General features: G+C 50.5%; 7 protein-coding genes across 7 annotated transcripts; 3 read left to right on the top strand and 4 right to left on the bottom strand.

Moving 5' to 3' along the window:
* Positions 1-3350: 3350 nt before the first annotated feature.
* LTR84_004716 (uncharacterized protein) lies at positions 3351-5503 on the bottom strand (the record flags this gene model as incomplete). Its single annotated transcript, XM_064848291.1, has 7 exons — positions 3351-3478; positions 3633-4017; positions 4090-4273; positions 4300-4474; positions 4546-4695; positions 4764-5175; positions 5246-5503. 7 exons carry the CDS (start codon positions 5501-5503, stop codon positions 3351-3353), a joined length of 1692 nt encoding a protein of 563 aa, XP_064710915.1.
* Positions 5504-6013: 510 nt separating this feature from the next.
* Positions 6014-6989, top strand: LTR84_004715 (uncharacterized protein; the record flags this gene model as incomplete). The annotated part of the gene is made up of 5 exons (XM_064848290.1): positions 6014-6244; positions 6300-6313; positions 6375-6617; positions 6672-6778; positions 6844-6989. 5 exons carry the CDS (start codon positions 6014-6016, stop codon positions 6987-6989), a joined length of 741 nt encoding a protein of 246 aa, XP_064710914.1.
* A 664-nt stretch (positions 6990-7653) lies between these two features.
* LTR84_004714 (uncharacterized protein) lies at positions 7654-10011 on the top strand (the record flags this gene model as incomplete). The annotated part of the gene is made up of 2 exons (XM_064848289.1): positions 7654-7661; positions 8031-10011. 2 exons carry the CDS (start codon positions 7654-7656, stop codon positions 10009-10011), a joined length of 1989 nt encoding a protein of 662 aa, XP_064710913.1.
* A 202-nt stretch (positions 10012-10213) lies between these two features.
* LTR84_004713 (uncharacterized protein) lies at positions 10214-11578 on the bottom strand (the record flags this gene model as incomplete). Its single annotated transcript, XM_064848288.1, has 4 exons — positions 10214-10689; positions 10750-10986; positions 11107-11403; positions 11470-11578. 4 exons carry the CDS (start codon positions 11576-11578, stop codon positions 10214-10216), a joined length of 1119 nt encoding a protein of 372 aa, XP_064710912.1.
* A 1131-nt stretch (positions 11579-12709) lies between these two features.
* Positions 12710-14630, bottom strand: LTR84_004712 (uncharacterized protein; the record flags this gene model as incomplete). The annotated part of the gene is made up of 6 exons (XM_064848287.1): positions 12710-13209; positions 13279-13577; positions 13641-13905; positions 13956-14308; positions 14363-14430; positions 14481-14630. The coding sequence occupies 6 exons, from the start codon at positions 14628-14630 to the stop codon at positions 12710-12712; spliced, it is 1635 nt and encodes a 544-aa protein (XP_064710911.1).
* A 755-nt stretch (positions 14631-15385) lies between these two features.
* LTR84_004711 (uncharacterized protein) lies at positions 15386-17030 on the top strand (the record flags this gene model as incomplete). The annotated part of the gene is made up of 5 exons (XM_064848286.1): positions 15386-15503; positions 15560-15947; positions 16007-16222; positions 16279-16451; positions 16504-17030. 5 exons carry the CDS (start codon positions 15386-15388, stop codon positions 17028-17030), a joined length of 1422 nt encoding a protein of 473 aa, XP_064710910.1.
* A 588-nt stretch (positions 17031-17618) lies between these two features.
* On the bottom strand, positions 17619-20206 carry LTR84_004710 (uncharacterized protein; the record flags this gene model as incomplete). Its single annotated transcript, XM_064848285.1, has 5 exons — positions 17619-18354; positions 18415-18708; positions 18862-18986; positions 19225-19648; positions 19701-20206. 5 exons carry the CDS (start codon positions 20204-20206, stop codon positions 17619-17621), a joined length of 2085 nt encoding a protein of 694 aa, XP_064710909.1.
* Between the last annotated feature and the right edge of the window lie 1183 nt (positions 20207-21389).

Here is a 21389-nt window from a genome sequence, read left to right as displayed (position 1 = left end):
AAGGTCGCATCCAAGGCTTGGCTACTATAAACTACTACTTAGTTGCATGTTACATGAGTAATGTGCATACTAGGGTGGCGGTTGCTTCTCTTCCTGAGCAAGCTCCTTTTGGGCGGTGAAATCTCGAGCAAGCTAACTGGCCGAATGAGAGTAAGGGAGTAGTGCAAGCTACGCATGAGTCATGGCGGTGCCGCCACTCCTTCTGTAGAATTAGGAACCTGATTATCTTTTAATTGGCTATACTACTCAGTGCTATTATCGTAAGACGATAAAGTACTGTTTAGTATTAAGTAGATTAAAAGCACTTAGGACTTGTATAGCTTATAATACTATGTTAGATCTACTCAAGACTTCCTAAGTACTAGAAATCCTAGAGTATGGTATAGGTTTCTGGTATTTACTAAAATCCTTAGCTATATTAAGTTGGTAGGGAAGTGTTCTTTGCAACATAACACGATAGTTACCAATCTCAGCTTAGCGTTCTCACAAGTATTTGACTTTATTATACTAGTATAAATTGTCTAAGCCACGCTACTACCAGCTTCACTACATTTTGATGGATATTCCCTTGACTTGGAGCGGCCATATCAAACGCATGATCTGCGCCGTCCACCACATGCTCCGCATGCGATATTCCCTGCTTCTCGAGCGCATCGGCGAGCTTTGTTACATGTACAACATCGAAAAGGCTATCCTTGGAGCCCATAATCTTCTAGGTCGGCGGAAAGGTGATTTCGTTGCACAAACTCAAAGGATCTAAATGAAGGTTAGATGCCGTAATGAACTCTAATAATCCATAGGCTTTTGCTTACTGATTCCACTGTCTTTGGAGTTCTCTGTCTGTGGCCTGCCTAGCCACGGGAAATGCATATTCGATTTGCCCTTCCCTTTGCATCGATTTCGTCAGACCATGAAGTAAAAAGTCTTTCGTGGCCCCCATGCGAAACATGTGAATGCCGGTTTTCGTCCGGTCATTGAACCAGTCACCTTCTAGAGGTGTATTTGTGGGTGGATGAGCGAACTTAGTAGCAGATTTCAGCATTTGCGAATTCGGCACAGGTATTTCGAAGCCGTCGAAAGGATCTTTTGGTGGCAGTTGCAGCAGATCCGTTGGACCATAGATTGAGATTATGGCATTGGGGGGTGAAGACCATAGTTGAGGCTTCAAAGGCTCAACACTGAGCGGGCAAGCCACGAAGGGAGAACATGGATGTTATGGGAAACTTTGAAGCTCACAGTAAGAAGGGCCAATAATGCACCTGCCAATGCACCTGCCACCACAAACTTCCCAATATGCACCTTTACACCTGCGTCCTGCTTCGATTTGACTGACAAGTCTCGTCGAACCCAATCACCAACAACGCGGATATCCTCTAGTTGACCCTGAACAAAACTGGACTCGGGCAAAAGGCGATAGTCTGTCGACACAATTCTGAAACCTTGTGTAACGAACTCTTCGAAAAGTGGACGGCAATATTCCTGGCGGTGGCCACTGATCCATGCTCCGCCATGGATGAAAAGAAGTGCTGAACGATTGCTTGGTTCGTTTGTTTCAGCAAATCCGACAGTTGGAAGATAGTCATCAGCTTCTATAGAGATGCCGTCTACCCGTTTCCATGTAAATGTACTGGAGATTGGCAAAGCTGGTTGCAGGGGAGGAAACTCAACGTCAACCATGCTGTGTCGTACAACGACGTGGCTGTATAAATCTAGGATGGAAGATTCATGGCAGTACAAGATGAGTTAAAAGTGCTAGGAGCTCACGTCCGCTGGGAAGTTTGGTTGCCGATTGTTATAAGTATAGTTGCTCTTGGCTTTTCTGCTCCTAAAGCCGTCTACACGTTGAAATTCTACGTTATCTCAAAGGAAGCATTATCGCTACAGGTAGATGCTAATCGCGTTGCAAGCCAACAAGCCGGATTACGAGAATGGTCACAGCACAAGGTACTTAGTATTTTGGGACTATTGCCAATCATCGACGGTAAGTCCGTTCTTTCTTGCTTGTCTCTTGTCTGATTCGAATTTAGGATCTCTTCGGGGTGAACATGAAATGTCAACTCATTCAAATCGCACGCTGGTCCAACCTCCTGTTGATGGACGATATTTTGACCAATTTTGGAAACCCCAACCCATAGGCCCACGGCCGGGTGTCGCTCGAGGTAAAGTTACCGCAGAAGTTGTTCGATGCCATCAGTACGGATGGCATCTGGGACGATCCATACCTGAAGCTGGGTATCATAACTTTTGTCGGTGTTCCCGCGCTGAGCCTTGCCTTAGCCTTCTCCTGGATGAGGCTGCCCCGAACCCTATCGCAACGGAAGTCTGTTGCAATCTGGCTGGCATTGTGCTGCTTAGTGACACCTTTTCTTCTCAACCGCGGATTAAGGTCACGTAAAGGACTGTTTATGCAGCCAGGCAGCCCGAAATTGGATGGGCTTTGTGTTTTAGCTCTAGGCTATGCGCTCACGTGCTTCACAAGGCTAGTGCTGTCTCTTGCCAGCAAGGTCTACATACAGTCTTGTACGGATCCAACGCATCCTGCACTGCATTGGGTCCTTGCTCCAATACAGCCTCTACAGCATGGGGTCCCTGATCCAGTAACAAACGCACCGCGTAGGGTCTTGATGCACAGCATAGGGTCCTTAATCCGATATAGCCTGTACCGCGTTGGGTCCCTGCAATCTATGGCTTCCCTTTCATTGTCCTGGGTTTCATTCTTCCAGAGTCGTTTGGCCAGGAGGGTCTTCAGAAGCTGGAATTCAAAGCTTAGCCATTATCGAGCAACGTTTCTCGAAAGATCCGGCAAATGGATTCCAATTTGCAGACATGTCATCCTACTGGACAGTAAAGGTCGACAAAATTTGTCCTCACCTTGAAGCTTTGGACGAGGCTAGAGACGGATTCGTCGCAATCGTATACTCGAAGACCCCTTCGGTGCTACATAAAATCCCTATTCGGACCTATGTAACCTAGCGTGATCTGCCTTGCTATTCGAGATCCCGAGCGCTCTACCCGTTTCGGATTAGGATTCAGGACCTAGTTCAGGACCAAGAGCCAGATTCATTTTAAGAGCCAAATTAAGGTCAGGAGCCCGAACTAGGATAAGTAGCTAGATTTGGAATGAGGAACCAAATGGGAATGATCTTAAAGTGCTTCCCCAGCTATTGTATATATCTTCGAAAGCACTTGAGGAACGGCTGCGTTTGCGATTAATTTCCACCGAAGGTTTCCAGCTAATTCAAATACTAGAGCTTGACCAAGTGTGCTAAGAACTCACCGACCCTCCTCACCGAAGCCAGCATGAAGTGCAAAAAGAGGTAGGTAGATATGTATACGTAGCACGACTTATGTCAGGGAGTGATCTCATTACCCAACAACCTTCCGATCTCTTGCGCAATCGCCATTGTTCTCTCTTCCGTCAGTCTCCTTCCAACGATCTGAACAGCGACCGGTGCGCCATGATATGCTTCCGGATCATCTAAACAAAAAAGCCATTAGACGCAACACACGAAATCATGGCTCAGCGGAGGAATTGGAAAACGACCTGAGCCAAGAGCCTCCGCCAGTGCCCAGAAGCGAAGTAGGTGGAGAAGACAGAACCAAATGCGACATAACAGAATCATCACACTTACATTCGGCCTGGACCGCCCCGTCCAACTCGTTCAGCGCCTCATACCCTTCTTTCTTCTTATCTAGGGTCTTATCCGCAAACGTCACCGGCACAACCACACTTGTCCAATCCAACAAGTTAATTGCACTTGCGTACCCGTAGTATTTGAACTGGTTGTGTCTCACTGCTGCCGTCGGGGTGATGGGCGCGATGAAAGCGTCAATTTCCTTACCGACTTCGGATTCGCGGAGACGCCATTGTTCGAGGTAGGAAGTTTGATAAGCCCATTTTTGGAGTTGCACGGACCAGAGCTCATTGATGTCGACTGAGGGAAGCGAGGGGTTGATCAGGTCTTTGAAGTTGGGAATCGCCGGTTCGCCGGAGGTGGCGAGGGTGGAGAAGACATCCTATTTCGCGGTTGTTATATTGGTACTAATCTTTGTGGAATTTGCTTGGGGGTGGGAGGATTTCTGGCTCACTGTGCCGCCATCAGAGGCGTATATCCCGTTGATAAGGTCAACGGCGAAATCGTGCTTGTACGGCTCCCAAGGGACGACCTTATGGCCGTTCTTCTTGAGCGTGGAAACTACAGTCTCGATGCCGCGGAGAATGGGAGGGTGAGGAGTGACCTGAAAGTCAACATCATTCGTTAGTGTCCGGTTTCTTTGGTGTGGTTTAGTCATGTTTACAGGAACTGGTGACTCTTGTTGCCGTCACTGTCGTAGAAGCCAAGCGTTAAGCCTCCAGACTTCAATTTCGATGTGATAATGTCCTCTTCGGATCGTCTCCATGGTAAGGGAATGACCTTGGAATCGTATTTCCAGGGCTCCTCGTTGAGGACGGAGGTGATGAAAAGTCTCATGTCTAGATTCAGGTGAACGCCATGTAAGTTTATGCCGATCATGGTCAATTGGAGTCGCGAGAAGTGTACCCACCGGGAACGGAATGACAGATGGGACCACAGACGCTATGGACAGTCTCTTGTCCTTCCATGCTGTTGGCCATCTTCGCGTATGGCATTCGACCGTGGCTTGGCCGAAGACCATACAGAAAGTTGAAGGCGGAGGGCACGCGGATAGAGCCACCTAGCCGTCGCTTGTCAGTCACAGGTCTTTGACTTACATATATCCATGCCCCAGTGTTGGTTACCTACCAATATCCGTTCCCACGCCAATGATTCCACCCCTGAATCCGACTATAGCACCCTCACCGCCGGAGCTACCTCCACAAGACCAGTTCTTGTTCCTTGGGTTCACCGTTCGGCCGATGATGTTGTTGACCGTCTCACAAACCATCAAGCTCTGGGGAACACTGGTCTTCACGTAGAAGACTGCGCCAGCCTTGCGGAGCAAGGCCACCAAAACCGAATCTTCCTCGTCATATTTCCCGATCCAGGCTACGTAGCCCATCGACGTTTCTAGGTCTTTGATTCGGAACTGGTCTTTGAGCGATATTGGGAGACCATGCAGTGGCCCAACGGGCTTTTTGTATTTTTCATAGTAGGCGTCGAGTTCTTTGGCTTGAGTGAGGGCGAGCTCGGGGAAGAATTCCAATGCACAGTTGAGCTGGTGAAATCCTCAATATAAGCGATTGATTGCGGTAAGACATCCATGGACTGGGAAGGACAGAACGGACCAACTGATGCGCCAAGGCAGCTCGCTTACAAAAGGCCAAAGTCACGTCGAGCGATTTCAACTGGCCACTGGCGAGTTTCGCCACCAAGTCCACTGCAGACGAGTTGGTGATTTCGAGTTCTTCAGGAGACAAGATGCCGCTCTTCGCTGGCATATCCATGACTGAGTCATCCTGATCCTTGACGTTGATCCTCCATTCATCCGGAATTGACTTGTCGATACGCGCCTTTTTGTCCGCGGCGATGTCTTCCCAACCCATCTTGGATTTCTGCAAGTATTGTGCAAGAAAACGACAGAGATACACAACGAGACGACTCCATGAATTCTGCCACTAGAAGCTGTATGTCATATATTCCACAGCTCCTACCATGACATAAGATACTCGGCCCCGGAGCGGGGAACGCACTGCATTTGTTGACGCTGTGTAGCGTGGGACAGTGGGTCCAAGCATCTCCAAAGATAAGGAAAAACCGCTACAAGCCGACCAAATGCCGATGAGCGGGACCAGCCTCAATTTCGCTTGAAAGGGTAATTCAATGCGATATCGGGACTTTCAGTCGACTGCTAACCGATGTCTGCACTGAATTGGACTGATAGTAGATCTCATGTCAAAACCGCTCCGACCTACCTGCAGATGATTCTCCGTGTTTCAGGGCCGGCCAGCGTGGAGTTGTTTCCCAATCTGCCCTATGCAATATATAGAACCAGGACCCCAAGCACCAGATGACGAGATGTGTAAAATTTGCTCGCAACAGTCTTCGCTCCCACCATGAAGAAGGTGCAAATTGGTTATGGAGTCGACGTCGACGCTGTGTCCGGCTGGATCGGATCCTACGGTGGGGAGGATTCGATATCCGATATCTCTCGAGGAATGCAAGCAGGAGAAGTCAACGTTCATCGACTGCTCAAGATGTTCAAGAAGTATAACATGACCCAAACGTTTTATATCCCTGGTCACTCGTTGGATACTTTCCCCAAAGAATGCGTTGCCATTCGAGACGTGAGTGGTGCTGGAATTGCCTTGAGATGACAGGAGCAGGCTAATTTGTTACAAGGCTGGCCATGAGATGTGAGTCTCTCCACAGGTCTATGATGATGTGTTTCCTAGGAGTCTAACGGAAAGGAAATAGTGGGCTTCATGGATATTCGCATGAAGAGCCAAACAAGCTCTCTGCACAACAGCAGGAAGACGTGTTCAATCACACCTATGAGCTGCTCACCAAGTTCGTTGGCGAACCTCCCAAGGGCATCGTGACGCCAATGTGTCAGATTTCAGAGGCGTCAGCACAGCTCCTCGTTGACAAGGGGATGGAATATGATCACAGTGCGATGCACAGAGATTGTGTGCCATACTACCTTCGAGTTGGAGATCAGTAAGCTGCTTCCCCTTACTTGAGCCTGCTGCAATGGCTGATCCAAGTGGACAGATGGGAGAAGGTCGACCCAAGCAAGCCGGCTTCGTCCTGGATGAAGCCGCTTGTCCGTGGCAAACTTACTGATCTGGTCGAGGTTCCCATGAATTGGTTCCAAGACGGTAAGACGATCTTCAAGAATCTTGGTCTCTGTCGCTGTGATGCTGACCGCTGATGACCACATCAGACTTTATCCCACTGACATTCGTGCAAAACATGCCCCACGGCGGCGGGTGGCAGGATCCGGATACGCTTATCAAAATATGGAAAGAGAGGTTTGAGTACTTTTACCGCGAATACGACTATTTCATCTTTCCTATGTGGTACGTCTGATGCACCTTTTCGACACTTCGCTCTCTTTGGCACCTCATCTCTTTTGTTGCACAAGGCTGACATTCGTCTTTTTTCGTGCTCAGCATCCACCCTGATGCCAGTGGTCATCCACATGTGATCATGGCCCACGAGAGATTCATTGAATGGGTAAATACTCACGAAGGAGTAGAATGGGTTCCAATCTATAAGATGGCCAGGACTTTTCGAGAAATGTATCCAACGAAGGAGGATTGGTTGAGGGCAGAAGAAGCCAACGGAACGACGGTATGACCAAATGTAGACGTAAATGAAATGATTGCACCTTTGTGGTTGCTTAGGGGCTAAATTGCTGTGTTTGGTTGAGATTGTGTCGTACACAGTGAGTGGAAGCAGTAGCAGCATGTAGTAGATTTTCACCGTGATGCTTCTGAATGCCTGGAGAGGGACTCGAGGGGCACCGGCCTGGGTCTGCAGGAACTTGAACGCTACAGTATTTCCTCAGCGGATGCTGCCCGAGGCTGTCCCGCTTCCCGAACGCCGACTCGGCCATCAATTGTGGCCAGCGGTACTCCGCCCCTATCTCTAGCTTACCTAAGTAATCTTCCCCCACATTATCTTCCTGTCTGCTGTGAAGATAAGCCCCAGGCGGTTGACGATGCCTATCTCCGTCTACATCCACTTCACCATGTCCAGGTAGGTCTGATTCATTCGTTTGTCGATTACTTTGTTATTCTTTCGTTCAATGTCTTCGAGTCGTGGACGTAGACATTGGGATTTCCATACAGCACTTGATCGTGCCCAGTTGATTAATTCAACATCCACATGGCTTCTGTGATGGGTGGCTCCCCAGTCTTCACCAAGACACGGACAGGCTGTGCCGAATGCAAAAGAAAGAAGATCAAGGTACAAATTTTCTTTCCTTCATAGCCCTTTCATTCTCGTTTATCGGCTGCCCAGAAATCTACAATGGACTTTCATACTCACGTGGCCATGTTCCACTTTTGTACTACAGTGCGACGAGAAGAAACCCACTTGCACGCGGTGCAGACGATGTCCCGACAGATGCAAGTATGAGCTTAGACTCTCCTGGACGGGAGGGAGGCCATTCAAGGCACCGCGGAGGTCGAGGGTGTTGAAAGGTGACCTTCTTGACGACTCTACTGCAGCCACGCTTTTCAACGCTTTTTTGTTCGACCGGACAGAAGGAAACGATGATGAGACGGAGTTGGTGGTGGCAGGGAATGACTCTGGGAGGAACGATGGTGTGTCGAGGATAGTTCTAGGGGAAGTGTCATCAGGTTTTCCCTCGTCTACGAACAGCTGCAACGAGTGGCAGACTTCGCAGACACGGCCCATTCTCGTGATGGAACAGGAGGGCGAGGACGTTAATGGTGCCGGTGAGGCCATGGAAGGCGATATCGGGACAGACTCAGCCACTTCCACTGCCCTCGTCGACGATGCTGGACTGATTTCGCCAGCTGAATCGTTCGAGCTTGTCCATCAGCTACTGAACACCAGCGACCAGGACTATGTCGACGCTGACGACGAGGTTACAACCCAGACTCATTCGGATGCCAGTAATCTCTCGCACCTTCTTGACCATGTCCCTGTCTCTTTCAATCATCCTCTCATCTTCATGCCGTCCGATCTGCTATCCTCATCCGAATCACGGTTTTTCCTTCACCATTACCACGCGCACACGTCGTGCGTCATCTTCCCTCTATCACCTCAATGCAACCCTCTTCGAGAAACGCTTCTTCAGGCCGCCATCACCACACCGCACTTACTGTCCGCTCTGCTCGCGTCCGCTTGCAGCCACTACACTCGGCTCCGAGGCAACTCGTCCCCGGACATGGCCAAAACAATCTTCAAGTTCACGAACCCTGCGCTTGCAGGTCTGCGCGCGGCTGTTAGCGATCATAGCTCGGCGCACAAGATGGAGACCATTTCCACCGCTCTGGCGTTGTGCACCAGCGATGTCATCTCGGGAGATCTCAGTATGTGGCGTACGCATCTGCAAGGCGTGAAGAATTTGTTGTTTTCCGCCATCAGACGCGACAACAGCGGTAACGGCAACACTTGCAACAACTCCAGCTCCAATACCGAGCACTTCCACTCACGCTCGCTCACTAGCACTCTCACAATCACGGATCCTACGCAACTTTTCCTGATGAAATGGTTCGCCACGCTCGACATCTTCGCAGGCGTTTCGGGCCTACGCAAAAGCACCATACCGGACGGCCACTACTGGTCCAGCACCACTCCCGATCGCAGCCGAGGCTATGTCGACGAATTCATGGGATACTCATTGGAATTAATGCCCCTATTGGCAAAAATTGGACGGATGGCACGCGTACAGCAGAAACGGGCCAAAATCGCGCGTGCAGCCGCAGCCGCAAGGAGAAGGATGAAGATGAACGACAGCGACTCCACAGACTCCGAAGATGAAGAGGCTGTAGAAGAAACGCATGAATACTGCCAGCTTCGTCCCGAGACACTGGAGGAAATCCAATTGATTGAAAGCCAGCTACACACGCTCTTCGAACGGTCAGCTCCCCCTTCGCTCGACTGCCGACACGCACCATCCTTCTCCTCCTCCTATCATGTTCCCGCCGCCACCGGCATCCAACCGCCAACCGCCACGCCGACCACAAGAACAGACATAGCCAAAGAGATGCGCCTGACGCACCGCATCTTCGTCCACGCCGCACTCCTTCACCTCTACCGCCGCGTGCAAAACTTGCCCAAATCCCACATCAAGCCCGCTCACGCCGTCTATATGATACTCGAAAACTTGGAAAAACTCCATGCTGACTCGGCCGCGAGTATTTTGATCTTGTGGCCCGTCTTCAGTACGGGATGTGAAACGGACGATGCTGAGCAGAGAAACAAGATTGATGAGAGGATGAAGAAGATGGAAAGGTTTGGAATGGGGAATGTGGAGAGGGCGAGGAAAGCCATGAGGGCTTATTGGGAAGCGGGGGCTGGAGGGAGGTGGGACTTGTTCATGGAGGAGAAGGGATGGGATATTGTACTTTTCTAATCTTTTTCCTTCTGCGGATAATTCCTGGCTGGGTCCAATTATATCCATACTTCTTCTGTCTGGTCATGGGTAGGCATCTCTGTCGTGGCAATTCGTCTCGCTTGGCCGCTTCGCCTGCCTGCTCAATCTGCTTACCAGGCGGGAACAGTCCAAACACCTTGTTTCCATCCACTCATCGACACAAGAGACCTCCCACTGGCGCTCACAACTCATCTTTCTCACCACCATCCTTCACTCCCAGCTTCGCACCGCCCAACGGTCCCTTCTCCACCATGGCCGAGATGATGTCGATCATGATATCGGCCGCCGCAATCGACGTAATTTCAGCATTGGTATCATAATCCGGCGCCACCTCCACCACGTCGGCGCCCACAATGTTCAAATCCTTAATCCCCTCCAGAATGCGCTTGAACTCCCTGGTCGTCCAACCGCCAGCCTCAGGCGCCCCCGTAGCCGGTGCCGCACTCGGATCCAAAACATCGATGTCCACGGAGATATACGCCATCGACTCCCCCACCGCCGCGCGAATCTTGTCAATGATGCCCCGGATGCCGATATCGTCGATGTCGCGCGCGTGAATCAGCGAGAACCCTACCTCGGCATCGTTGGCGTAGTCGTTGGGTGAGAAGAGTTTGGTGCGCAGGCCGCCGTGCACGGAGCTGTTGGCAATGCATCCTTCTTGCGCCGCGTGCCAGAAGAAGGTGCCGTGGGTGAATTGCGATTATTCCGAGACGACACCGCTGTAGCCCTTTGTCGGGTTGAGGGAATCGAGGTGGGAGTCGAAATGGATGACCGAGATTGGGCCGTAGACGGATTTGAGGGAGCGGAGGATTGGGAGCATGATGGAGTGGTCGCCGCCCATGGAGATAAGGCGCGGGTGCGTGACTTTGTCGAGAGATGGTGGGCTGGAAGCGGTCTGAGTAACGGGCTTGTGTAGCAGCATGCGGTAACCTTGTTCCATTTGTTTGTATGCGTCTGGTTGGCGCGTCAGTCGATACTGGTCTTGGGTTTCGTCTTCTTTTCACCCCTCTGCAAGCTCGCTCTTTGCAACCTCTTGCTACTCCTTCTATAGAACACATAGAATTCAAGACTTACGCGCATTGTCATACGGTGTGACAGGCACATCACCACAATCAATTATCCTCGCCCAATTCTGATGCCAATCAAGCCCATAGTTGACGTTGTATGTCCGACCAGGCTTCTCTTTTGTACTTCCTGATCGGATACCTCGAGGTCCGTATCTTGCTCCCGGCTTGACGCTGACAGTTGTATCGAAGGGGAAGCCGACAACGGCGATGTCAAAAGCACTGTCGTGCTTGCGGTTGAAACATCGTTCCCAGGGGAGATGTGCGAAGGTAACTATGTTGGAGAAGGGGAGGTCGTAGTCGAGGTCTGCAGGGAAACAAGGACGTTAGTGTACCTGTTTCTGTTCGATTCTCTACTGCAACACTCACGCACCTTCGATAGGATACTTGAAATTTGGCCCAACATTGATCTTGCCCCAAACCTCACCCACGTGTACTGTCGCGAGCAACGACATGGCCCAGATCAACTTTGGAGGCGCCATGTTACACGAAATTTCGCGGGAATGAAAATTTTCTGATAAGTAAAGTTGTGTTGGCACCGCAAGAGTGCACGCAAAAAGACAAAGTTCTCACCGTCCTCACTCTGTATTTTTGGTGGGAGCGAAGCGAATGGATGGGTTATGACCTGCCTTCGTCTTATGTAGATACGTACTTCGTAGTCAGAGACGTCTTTGGCCCAGACTTGACACATTAAACCAAAACCCATATCGGCATGATGTGCGGTTGGTTGCGTGATAATGAATTGACACAAATGGTCGAGCAATGAATCAAACAAACCGACTCGAATCTGCTTGCACCCTGCCCGTGCTTTGCATCGGATCGGTCGCACTGCAAGAGGTACAGGCCCTCAAATCATGCACACAATTGATTCACCAGGGGCAAGCCTTGAGCATTGGACTCCAGTGGAGTGCCGCCTCGGATAGCTATCACCAACGAAACAAAGCTCCTGGCATCGATTAACACAGTGAGAGGTTCGTGCAGATGATATCGCGTAGCGCGTCCGTCTACCATCCTATCTCGGATGGCGAAGGGCTGGATTTCGGATCGCTCTTTTGACCTATTTCGGACTTAGTCTCGCAATCGGCGTCGAGTCGGTCTCTCTTGTGGAGAGATTATTTGTTTCCACAGTCCACGTGAGCTTTTAAGTGTACTTCTTATCCAGGGTCAGGACCTTATCTGATGCTTGTTTAGTTGACGGCTGGTTGGAAGGGTCGCAGCTAGAGATTGTTTGTCTGGAGATCGCACATGGACGAAAGTGACGTGTGGTGGTGGCCAATAGCAGTTGAAGGTCGGCATTTGATTGCGATTCTCACCCCGAGTCCAGGGCTGTAAGTGCCTAGGAGGAACAATAGTTGTATAACACACGTGATCTATTCGAGACAGGATATTCCTTCGAGACTGACACGGCAGAGAAAAGGTATCCTCATGAATAAGATCGAATTGTAATACGGAGGAACCACAAGAGTTATTTGCAAGGTAGTGCGCACTCGCCTACAAGTTTTAGTCACGTGATAGAGGCTTGGCACCTCAGGCGCCTTGGTTCCGTGACAGAGACCACTCATCTGATCCAAACCTAAACATAAACCAAGCCAACCAACCCTTCTAAGCCCCAGCTAAGTCTCCTTGGACGAATCCGTAGCAGTCTTACTGCCCCTGTACACTGCATTGTCACTGTCCTTTGGCTCTACCGCAGACGTGTTGCCCATCGGAACACCTTCCAATGCCTCCCAGGTCTGCGACGATAGTTTCGGACCCTTGTACGACCTTTTACCGCCGACGAACCACCACATCACAACCAGCAACGCAAGACCGTAGGACACGAGTGAGGTGTAGTTCATCGTCGCGGCAGTGACTGGTGGCCTGAAGTACGGCAGGCAGAAGAAGACGTTGGATACCACAATGTAGATCATGGCGATCGAGTTGACGATGAAACCCAACGGGCCATTTCCCATATGGAGCCAGCCTGGAATGATCCGCTTCCTGCCTGTAAACAGGTGCACACCAATGGCAATGCCGTAGGATGTGGTCGACATGACCGCGTACGAGGCGACTAAGGCATTGAATGCAATGGTTGAGCCAATGTAGATGGCTCCTAATGCAGTGGAGATGGAAGCTGTCGCGGTGGCTTAGCAGACGTTTCTCGGCACTAACATACGCGAAATGAACTTGACTCGGGACATACCGATCAGGATGTTGGCTCTTGCCGGCATGGCGTTCGTCTCATCGATTTTGGCAAAGTAGCTCGAAAAGGGCACGGCGCCGTCACGAGCAAACGACCAGGTGCAGCGTACGGTTGTGATCTGAGCGCCGATGGAACAAGGAAGCGAGGCCAAAAAAAGGATGAGACCGCAGGCGAACGCAGCGTTCTTGTTCTCAAATGCCGAGTGCATGATACTGGCGACTGGGAAGGTGGGATTCGCAGCCAAAATAGTGTCGAGCGAGCCAGCAGCGTAGAATAGCGCAATCAGGAAAAGGAAGCCCCTGGTCTCCGGTTAGAGTCTTCCATCCCACAACGGCGAGAAGGTGCGAGAGGGTCACACTCACAGCCAAAAAGTACCGAACAATGATGTCAACATAGCACGGGGTACATTCCGCGATGGGTTTGGGATTTCTTCCGCCATGTGCGTGGTGCTGTCAATTGTACCAATAGCAAAGGCTGGACCCACGAGACCAAGGATAAAGCTCATTCCGTTTGGCCACCCGGTCAAATTTCTGTAGTCTGTCCATACAAATGAATTCGTGGAATGAGTTGATGGGATCGACGCAAGGCAGATGATGACCACCAGCCAGGCCGCGATGTTGAAAATGACTGCCCATGTTAGCCCATCATTTCAAAGTCATCATGAGGCCGACCCTTACGCCCAATTTTGTTGTACAGTGGTAAGAACCTGTTTCCAAACTGGATGAATGCGGCAAAAGTCCAGTTGAGAACGACAAACACGATGAAAACATGCCAGGTCTTGCTCTCATACTCCGGATGCCACAGCGAATACAGACCGGTGACCTCAAGGCCTGTCACCGCGAACAGCGACGCGAGTCCCAAAGTCCAGCCGAGGACATTCATATACCCGGTCATGAAGCCAATGATCTTGGAGTATTTGGGTCCAGCCAAAGCTGCGGACCAGTGGTATACTCCCCCAGAGGTTGGCATGGAAGACGTCAATTCCGCCAAAGACAAGGCGATGAAGAAGTAGAAGAAACAGTCCGCGATCCTATGCAATCACCGCATAAGCAAGATGTCGAGCAAGAGAGCTTGGCCATCTTACCAGCCGTAAATCAGACCTGGTGCTCCGCCATTGTAGATAGCAGTGATAAGTGATCCCGCGATGGATGTCTTTGTTGGGTCAGCCAGGAACTGGCACAATCTTCTTCAGTCGTGCTTACCCATGCGTTGGCAGTGATGGTAGCATACGCTGCCAGGGAGAAAAAGGAGAATTGTCGATTCAGTTCTTCTTTGTGACCCAATGCCGCCAGGACAGCAGCATCATTAATCTGGTCAATGAGGGTGTTGGTGGGAACTTCCGCGGGAGACATTTTCTAGGCTGTAGACGATGAGGAGTTGTGGCTTCTCGAGGAGCATTGTGCCGGCCTTTGTAGACATCCTTTATCTTCATCATCACAACAGCCTTACACAGGCTCTGAGCAACTGAGAGATAAGCGGCAGCAACGGAAGCCATGGTGTTGAACTCGAGACGCCGCCAGGGGCTTGCGTAAACAGGCCTACGAGCAACTATGATACTGTACGCATGTCCCAATCACGCGGCGCCGGTCAGATCCTGGTAAAGTCGTGAGCGGCCTGTCGATTTCACCGGCACGTTGCTTGCGTGAGGTTCCAGACGGTCGTTTGAGTTCGCAAGATATCGGGTCAAAACAGTCGATGGAATGTGTGCTTTGCGATCGGTCTGACTTAGCGGATTGGGACTGGCGGCTGGTCGCGTTAGTGGCGTCGATCGCGTTCCGCCGTATCTTTGCGGAGTGGTGGATCTTCACGTCGTTTGCCGTAGTCGATTTCGACCGAGTAGCTCGCGCGCATCATCGTCCGGGTCATTGAGAAAGACGCGTGGAGAATGTCGTCCGAATTTTGCACCTGATAAGGGAGCTAGGATTGTAGCGATTGCGTTGAGGAATTAGACGATGTGAGACGACTAGGTGAAAGCTGAAGCGGGATAAAGCAGGAGTGACAGGTGGAGGTGGTAGCAGATTCGAATCTATAAATTGAGAATGGTGGCCCGTCTGGCTCTGCTTGACATGCCATCTTTCTGCCTACCTGTGCCTTGCCTTCTGCAAAGATGAATCTCCGACTCAGACACCAAAAGGCTCCCACCGTCGAGCAAGTCTGCTCCGGCACTGCTGGCTCGACGGAAGACAATCCAATCGATGCCGTCGTCATTGGCGCTGGACCTTCTGGTATGTGGACTGACTTCTTTCCGACTTGAAAACGAAAGACTGAGAGTATCTCTCAGGAATGGTCGCTCTGCGAACTCTCGTCCGCGATGACCCTCCCCTTGCCGTCATGGCCATCGACCGCCAAAAGGGTCCCGGAGGTATCTGGACCGGCCATATCCCAGCCTATTCGACTCTGCAGGACTTGAAGTGTGAATATGAAGTCCACGGAGTCAAGTTCCCTCAACAACAACCACTGAGAAGAGCACCACGAGACCAAGTGGCTGAATTCTGTGAGGCTTACCACCACGAATTTGGCTTGAAGGAGCATGTCCTGTGGCAGCATGACGTGACTTCAGTCGAAATGGTCAAGCCTATGCTTCACAAGGTCAAGGTTGAGCCGTTTGCGGAGGGGGTCGCTGAGGCTGTCACGATGACCATCTATACCAAGAGCGTCCTTGTGTGCACGTAAGTCTTCTTCTCCCGCTTCTCTCTAACGCGGTGATAACTTATGGGGAAATTTTCAGTGGTCACAATATCCACAAATATGTCCCTCAGCTGCCCGGTCAAGAAACGGCAACGTTCCCAATCAAGCACAACAACGAGATCCGAGACCCTTCTGAACTTCCAACCTCGGATATCATTGTCATTGGAGCCGGTCCATCAGCGATGGATATGGTCCAGGAAGCATGCATCACGCAGAAAGCAACCAACGTTCATGTGGTGGCTCGTATTGCCCATTGGTGCGTTCTGGACCATCAAGTCCCAGGAGTCAGCCGTCAGCTAATTTCCAAATCAGGGGAGCGCCCGACATGTGGTGGCCATGGATGTGGCAGTTCGGATGGTCCGAGTTACATCTCCTCCGCGTTTTATACCGACTCCTGCCTCTTTACGTCGTTGACGCGCTCCTCTACTACCTGAACCTGATCTGGGCCATTGTACACGGCATTCCCGAATGGCGTCCTCCCATCCGTGTGTGATCCAAACACTTTTTTTTCCCTTCCTGTCGGCTAACTCTGAACAGGAGATCCTGTCTCCAGCAAAGTCGCCTACATCCTCCGCACGCACCTGCTCCCGCCCTACAAGAAAGGGCAATTCAAAATCCACAATGACTGCCGCATCAAACTCATCGAGGGTGACAAAGTCACCCTGACTGACGGCACCGTGATCTACCCCAAGATGATCGTTGCGGCGACTGGCTGGTCGACCGACTCGTCTTTCCTCCCAGGCGGTACCAAAGCCGGCGAGTATGACTCTCTTGCGGCAGCGGATATCCCGAAACCGTTATACATGCGCTTCTACGACCAGGAACATCCAGGTATCTTTTACATCTCCATGTCGAATGGCTTCATGGCGTATACGGAGAACGCGTCCTTTCTGGCTCAGGCGATCAACCAGATCTTGAGGGGAACTTGGACGCCACCGTCGGCCAAGGAGATGAAGAGGAACTGCAGGGAGGTGGTGTTGCACCATATTGGCCTGCCTGGTCGTTTGCAGACGGATCTTGAAGAGGCTGGGTTCAAGGATCTCCGCACGAAGAATATCCGATAGCCGTCTGTCAGGAACCGCACGCACTGGAAGCCCTCATGTTTCCAGAGCAAGCTTGCTTAACACAGTTCTAGCAATTCTTGTGGGCTATGGAAGTGGACAATATCAATTAGTGAGTACATAGTACTAAGTAACAAGTAGTACGCGATTAGTATTCAACTCACGGCAACACCCCCAAACATTGCGTTCAGATACGTTCGTGCTCGATTCATATCTCCGGTCGGCATATGTGGGGGGTAATTCATTCAGTTCCTCCGAGGCCCGCACATGCCGACATGTGGAATAATTATGTCGGGGAGCTTGTGGACGAAGGAAACGCCAAAGTGATGAACCACAACCTCGTGGGCAAGGCCCTCCTGAGTGACTCACGACACGACAGGATAAAGTATAAGTATCCATGAGAGTACGCTAACAAACAAGTCTACGAGGTCATAAAAATCCACCCTCCTTCCTCGACTAGGTGGATGCATATCCTGCGCAACAGAGCAGACCGTTGATGGCCCATTAGCTCTAATTACTGTTCACGTTCCCATGACATGAACACGACTTCCACTAGCTCGGCCGTGTGCCTAACGTCAGTTGGTTGACCTGTTAAACGACTTGTACCCCAGGCAATGCACCCAGCTCCCGCATCAAATCCCTCAGACGCTGTGGTAAAGGTGGAAGAGTCTTCTCATTATTGCCACCCACGTTTGCGACGTTACTCTCCAGCACACTTACTCCGACCGCCATCACCATCTGTGATTTTCTCAAATCGCAAAACTGTTCGTGCGGTGAGATTTCGTCTGCTGCCGTATTGCCTCGTTGTAGACGTAACCCGGGAGCACCGCGGCCAAGCTCGATAAAGCGTTTGACATCTACATTGATGGGACCATCGAGGAAGACTCGCCGGTCATCATTACTGCTAGTGTTGCTTGCGGCTCCGGTAGAACCAGAAGCAGAGCTTGAACTGACAGCTGGGCCATTCAACTTCGTCCTCGTCGACTTGGGCAGTATGACGGTGCATTTGAGTACACCGTAAACCCAAAGCACCAGTGTTGCTTGATACAATGCGATGGCCTCAAATCCACGCAAGCCATATTTCGGCACAGAGATACCGGCTCTCAGCACTTGCCCTGCGTGGAAGGCAGCATTCCTGGATCGCTCTTCGATATACCAAGATTCGAGGAGAGCATAAGCCCGACGAGCTTCTCCTTCTCCATGCTTACCGGCAAACCGCTGCACGTCGTCAAGGTCCACATAAAGCAGCATCAACAGGAATTCTCTGAACAGGACACTTGCTGGATTGTTGTGCTCAGACGACGCCAATAGCGTGAGGTCTTGGTATCTAGATCCACAGTCAGTTCATTAGTAGGGTACCGCTAATTGCAAGTAACCGATATCTCACAGATTTTCCTCTCGCATCTTCAAACATAACCTCACGCTTGCACTACATTGATCTCCAGCGGCGGCCGCAATCTTGGCGTCCTTACGGAATTCAAAAATCTGACCTGCCAACCCATGGAGCAACAACGAACTGGCTCGAGGTACTTCAAATCCGGGGACCATTGTCTCCAAGAGGCGTGGTCGACAAATGAGATCTTGCAAAGACACTTCTGAAGCCTGGCAAACGTCATTTTCACTATCGGAGAGATAAACGGATCTCCAAGTATGTGCGGATGAAGCTTCCCAGAGCGCAGCCCTTGAAGGTAAGGGGGCTGTGAATTCGGCGAATGATGTTAGGGGGTTTCGGAGAAATACAGTTGCAATTCTCATGTCGTATTCGAATGCATGGTAAGCAAGCCTAAACGGAGTTGTTACTCAGTATCCTTTAGCTTTTAACATTGACAATCACCTTCTGAAAGACTCTTCTCGTGCCCATCGATGCCACTTATCCGTCAAAGTTGCGTTGTCATCTTCGAGATAGGGGATGATATTATGGTACATCGCTCGATCGAAAGCTCCAGCACGCCTTAGGGCCTGAGGAATATCAGTCGTCGTCCATGACTAGGAGAGGTGCAGAGCATACGGTACACAACGGCTGGAAGTGGCTCTCAGCAATCTCCATTTTCCGAGTGATCCCGCAGGATATCCCTATGTCGATCCAAAGCATGTATGCCTGAAGATATTGAAGGTCGCGAACCACACTATTGTCCGCTTCAACCTAGGTTCGTCAACACTGAAAACTTTGCTTCGTCCGTAGTCTGGCTCATCTTACCAAGGATTCAAGGGACAGACGAACAATCTCCTGAAACAAAAGCCCCATCTTGCTAATTTCTATGACACCCAGGCACACGCAACCTGCAGCCACAAGCGCTGTGAGCAGTTCCGGTCGGCTTTGCCCACAACGGAACGTTCCCAGATGCAGCCACGAGTCCGTTTTGACTCTTTTGGTGATACCAATCTTCATCAATGTATCGAGAACTTCATGCGACGGGAATGCAGGGATTGAGACTTTCGACTGAGAGGTTTCAATCACGAGTTGGAGAATCTTGTCTCGTGTTGCTGACCCGATCTTGTCTAGGAGCACAACTTCTTCCCCAGGGTCAGCTGAGGGACTGGTCAAAGCAATGTCGTTATTCTGAATGGCAATATTGCTTTGCTCGCTAAACGCATGCTGTCGTAATGAGGGTGTCCAAAGCCTAGGCTCTGTTAATTGTACATTCCACATGATTATTAAAAGATACAACATACCAGGGTGAGCGGCGAAAGGCATCGAATCGTGCTCGAAGGGAATTTTGACTCACGACGGATGCAGGCGAGTCCGCAGTATGTGCTGGGATGTTAGCCGCGTTGAGAGCCAGCTGTTCCGGGTTGGGCGTGAGACTGGCATCAAAATTGAACACATTGGCACTAAAGAAGTCCAGATTGTTGATATTTGAGAAATCCAGGTTAGTGGACCAGAGATCGTCGTCCTGCATATACCGTGCAACATCCGGAATCTCTTGTGTCGGTGCTTCTAGATCTATCTGGAGCTCTTGTGGCATGATGATATTCTCAAAGTACATCGGGTAACTCCAGTCTTCTAGTGGTTGCATTGTAGTCTCTTGATCCGAGTATTGTGAAACAGGAAATTGCGTGTCGGCCAACGTATTGATCTCCTGATTTGCATATACAGGAAAATTTGCTGTTATAGCATTTGAGTATCGAGGCTCTGAGGAACCATCACCTGGTACATTGTCGGCTGGTGAGCTCAACATTGATGATGTGCCTTGATTGACGTGTCCCGAGGTGGTAGGGTCCAATTCCACGAATGAAGGAGGACCATAACCCTTCTTCGTACATTCACGGTTTGACAGACGGCATCGCTGGCGAGAGATCAGTTCAGGTTCATTGGCTGTGCTGCACCTCGAATGCCATGAAATGTCCGTAGCTCAGCAAGCCCACGATTTGGCCATAATTGAACCGAGATCGATCAAATCGAGGAACACCATGGAACGCAGGATAGGTCAACTCACCTTGCACGGCCTCTCATTATCGCATTTCAATTTCGATGCCGCACATGAGACGCATGCTTGATTGGCGCGTGATAAACGTCTCGGCTGTGTTTCTCTAGTCCAGGGTTCGGATTCCTCGTGGAGGGTTTGGTGTCGCAGAAGGAGATCCCTACAAGCTTCATCAGCACAGATGTGATTACTTGACATCAATAATAGGATGCCATCCTTACCGGCGATTATAAGCTTTGCCACACTGAAAGCATTGAAATGAGCGCCGATTTTGGTCTACAGTTTCCGAAGCATCATCAGCGTAATTGTGCAGAAGGAAGGACAAGGCAATACGCACGTGATTCAAAGTGTCGCTTTAGGTGATCTCTTCGGTCAAACACCTTCTGGCAAACAGGACATTGATGCCCTTTGGATCCCGTCTGCATCGACGCGGGACTAACTACCGCAGCGAATGCGGGGAAATCTTGACAGCTGAGAGCTTCGAGGGAGCTCGTCAATCGCAAAGCTAGTCAGATCCGGCAATGTCTAGATCAAGGTCGTGTCCCTAGTAAGCTGATGAATTGAATAGCAATATAAAAGCTATCTGAGAAGTATGAGTTCGTTGGCTGATAGTTCTCTGAATATTATGTTGGTGGAGCCGAATTGAAACCAGATTTTTGGATCTTGCGGGGCCGGGGATAAAGTTCGAGGCCTTGGCTGTCGCATGTACATCGATAGGCTTTGTGAACGGCATGTTGGCCTCCTACCATGCCCGGACTTCGAAATATCTTCTTCTACTCATGAAGGTGGCAGGATAACCTAGTTTTCGGTGTGGAAGCCACGAGCACGTCTGGGTCAAGGACACATTATCAAACGACTAGTGATTGATAACTACTCTGCATTAGGATATGCTACTTGAGTTGGAATCAAGAGAATAGCGCGGGCTAGTACTGCCTAG

The sequence above is a fragment of the Exophiala bonariae genome, assembly GCF_035927105.1.
Source record: "Exophiala bonariae strain CCFEE 5792 chromosome Unknown scaffold_2, whole genome shotgun sequence".
NCBI classification, from domain to species: Eukaryota; Fungi; Ascomycota; class Eurotiomycetes; order Chaetothyriales; family Herpotrichiellaceae; genus Exophiala; species Exophiala bonariae.
The sequence above is the reverse complement of the archived record's forward strand: the minus strand, read 5'-3'. Positions and strand labels throughout refer to the sequence as shown.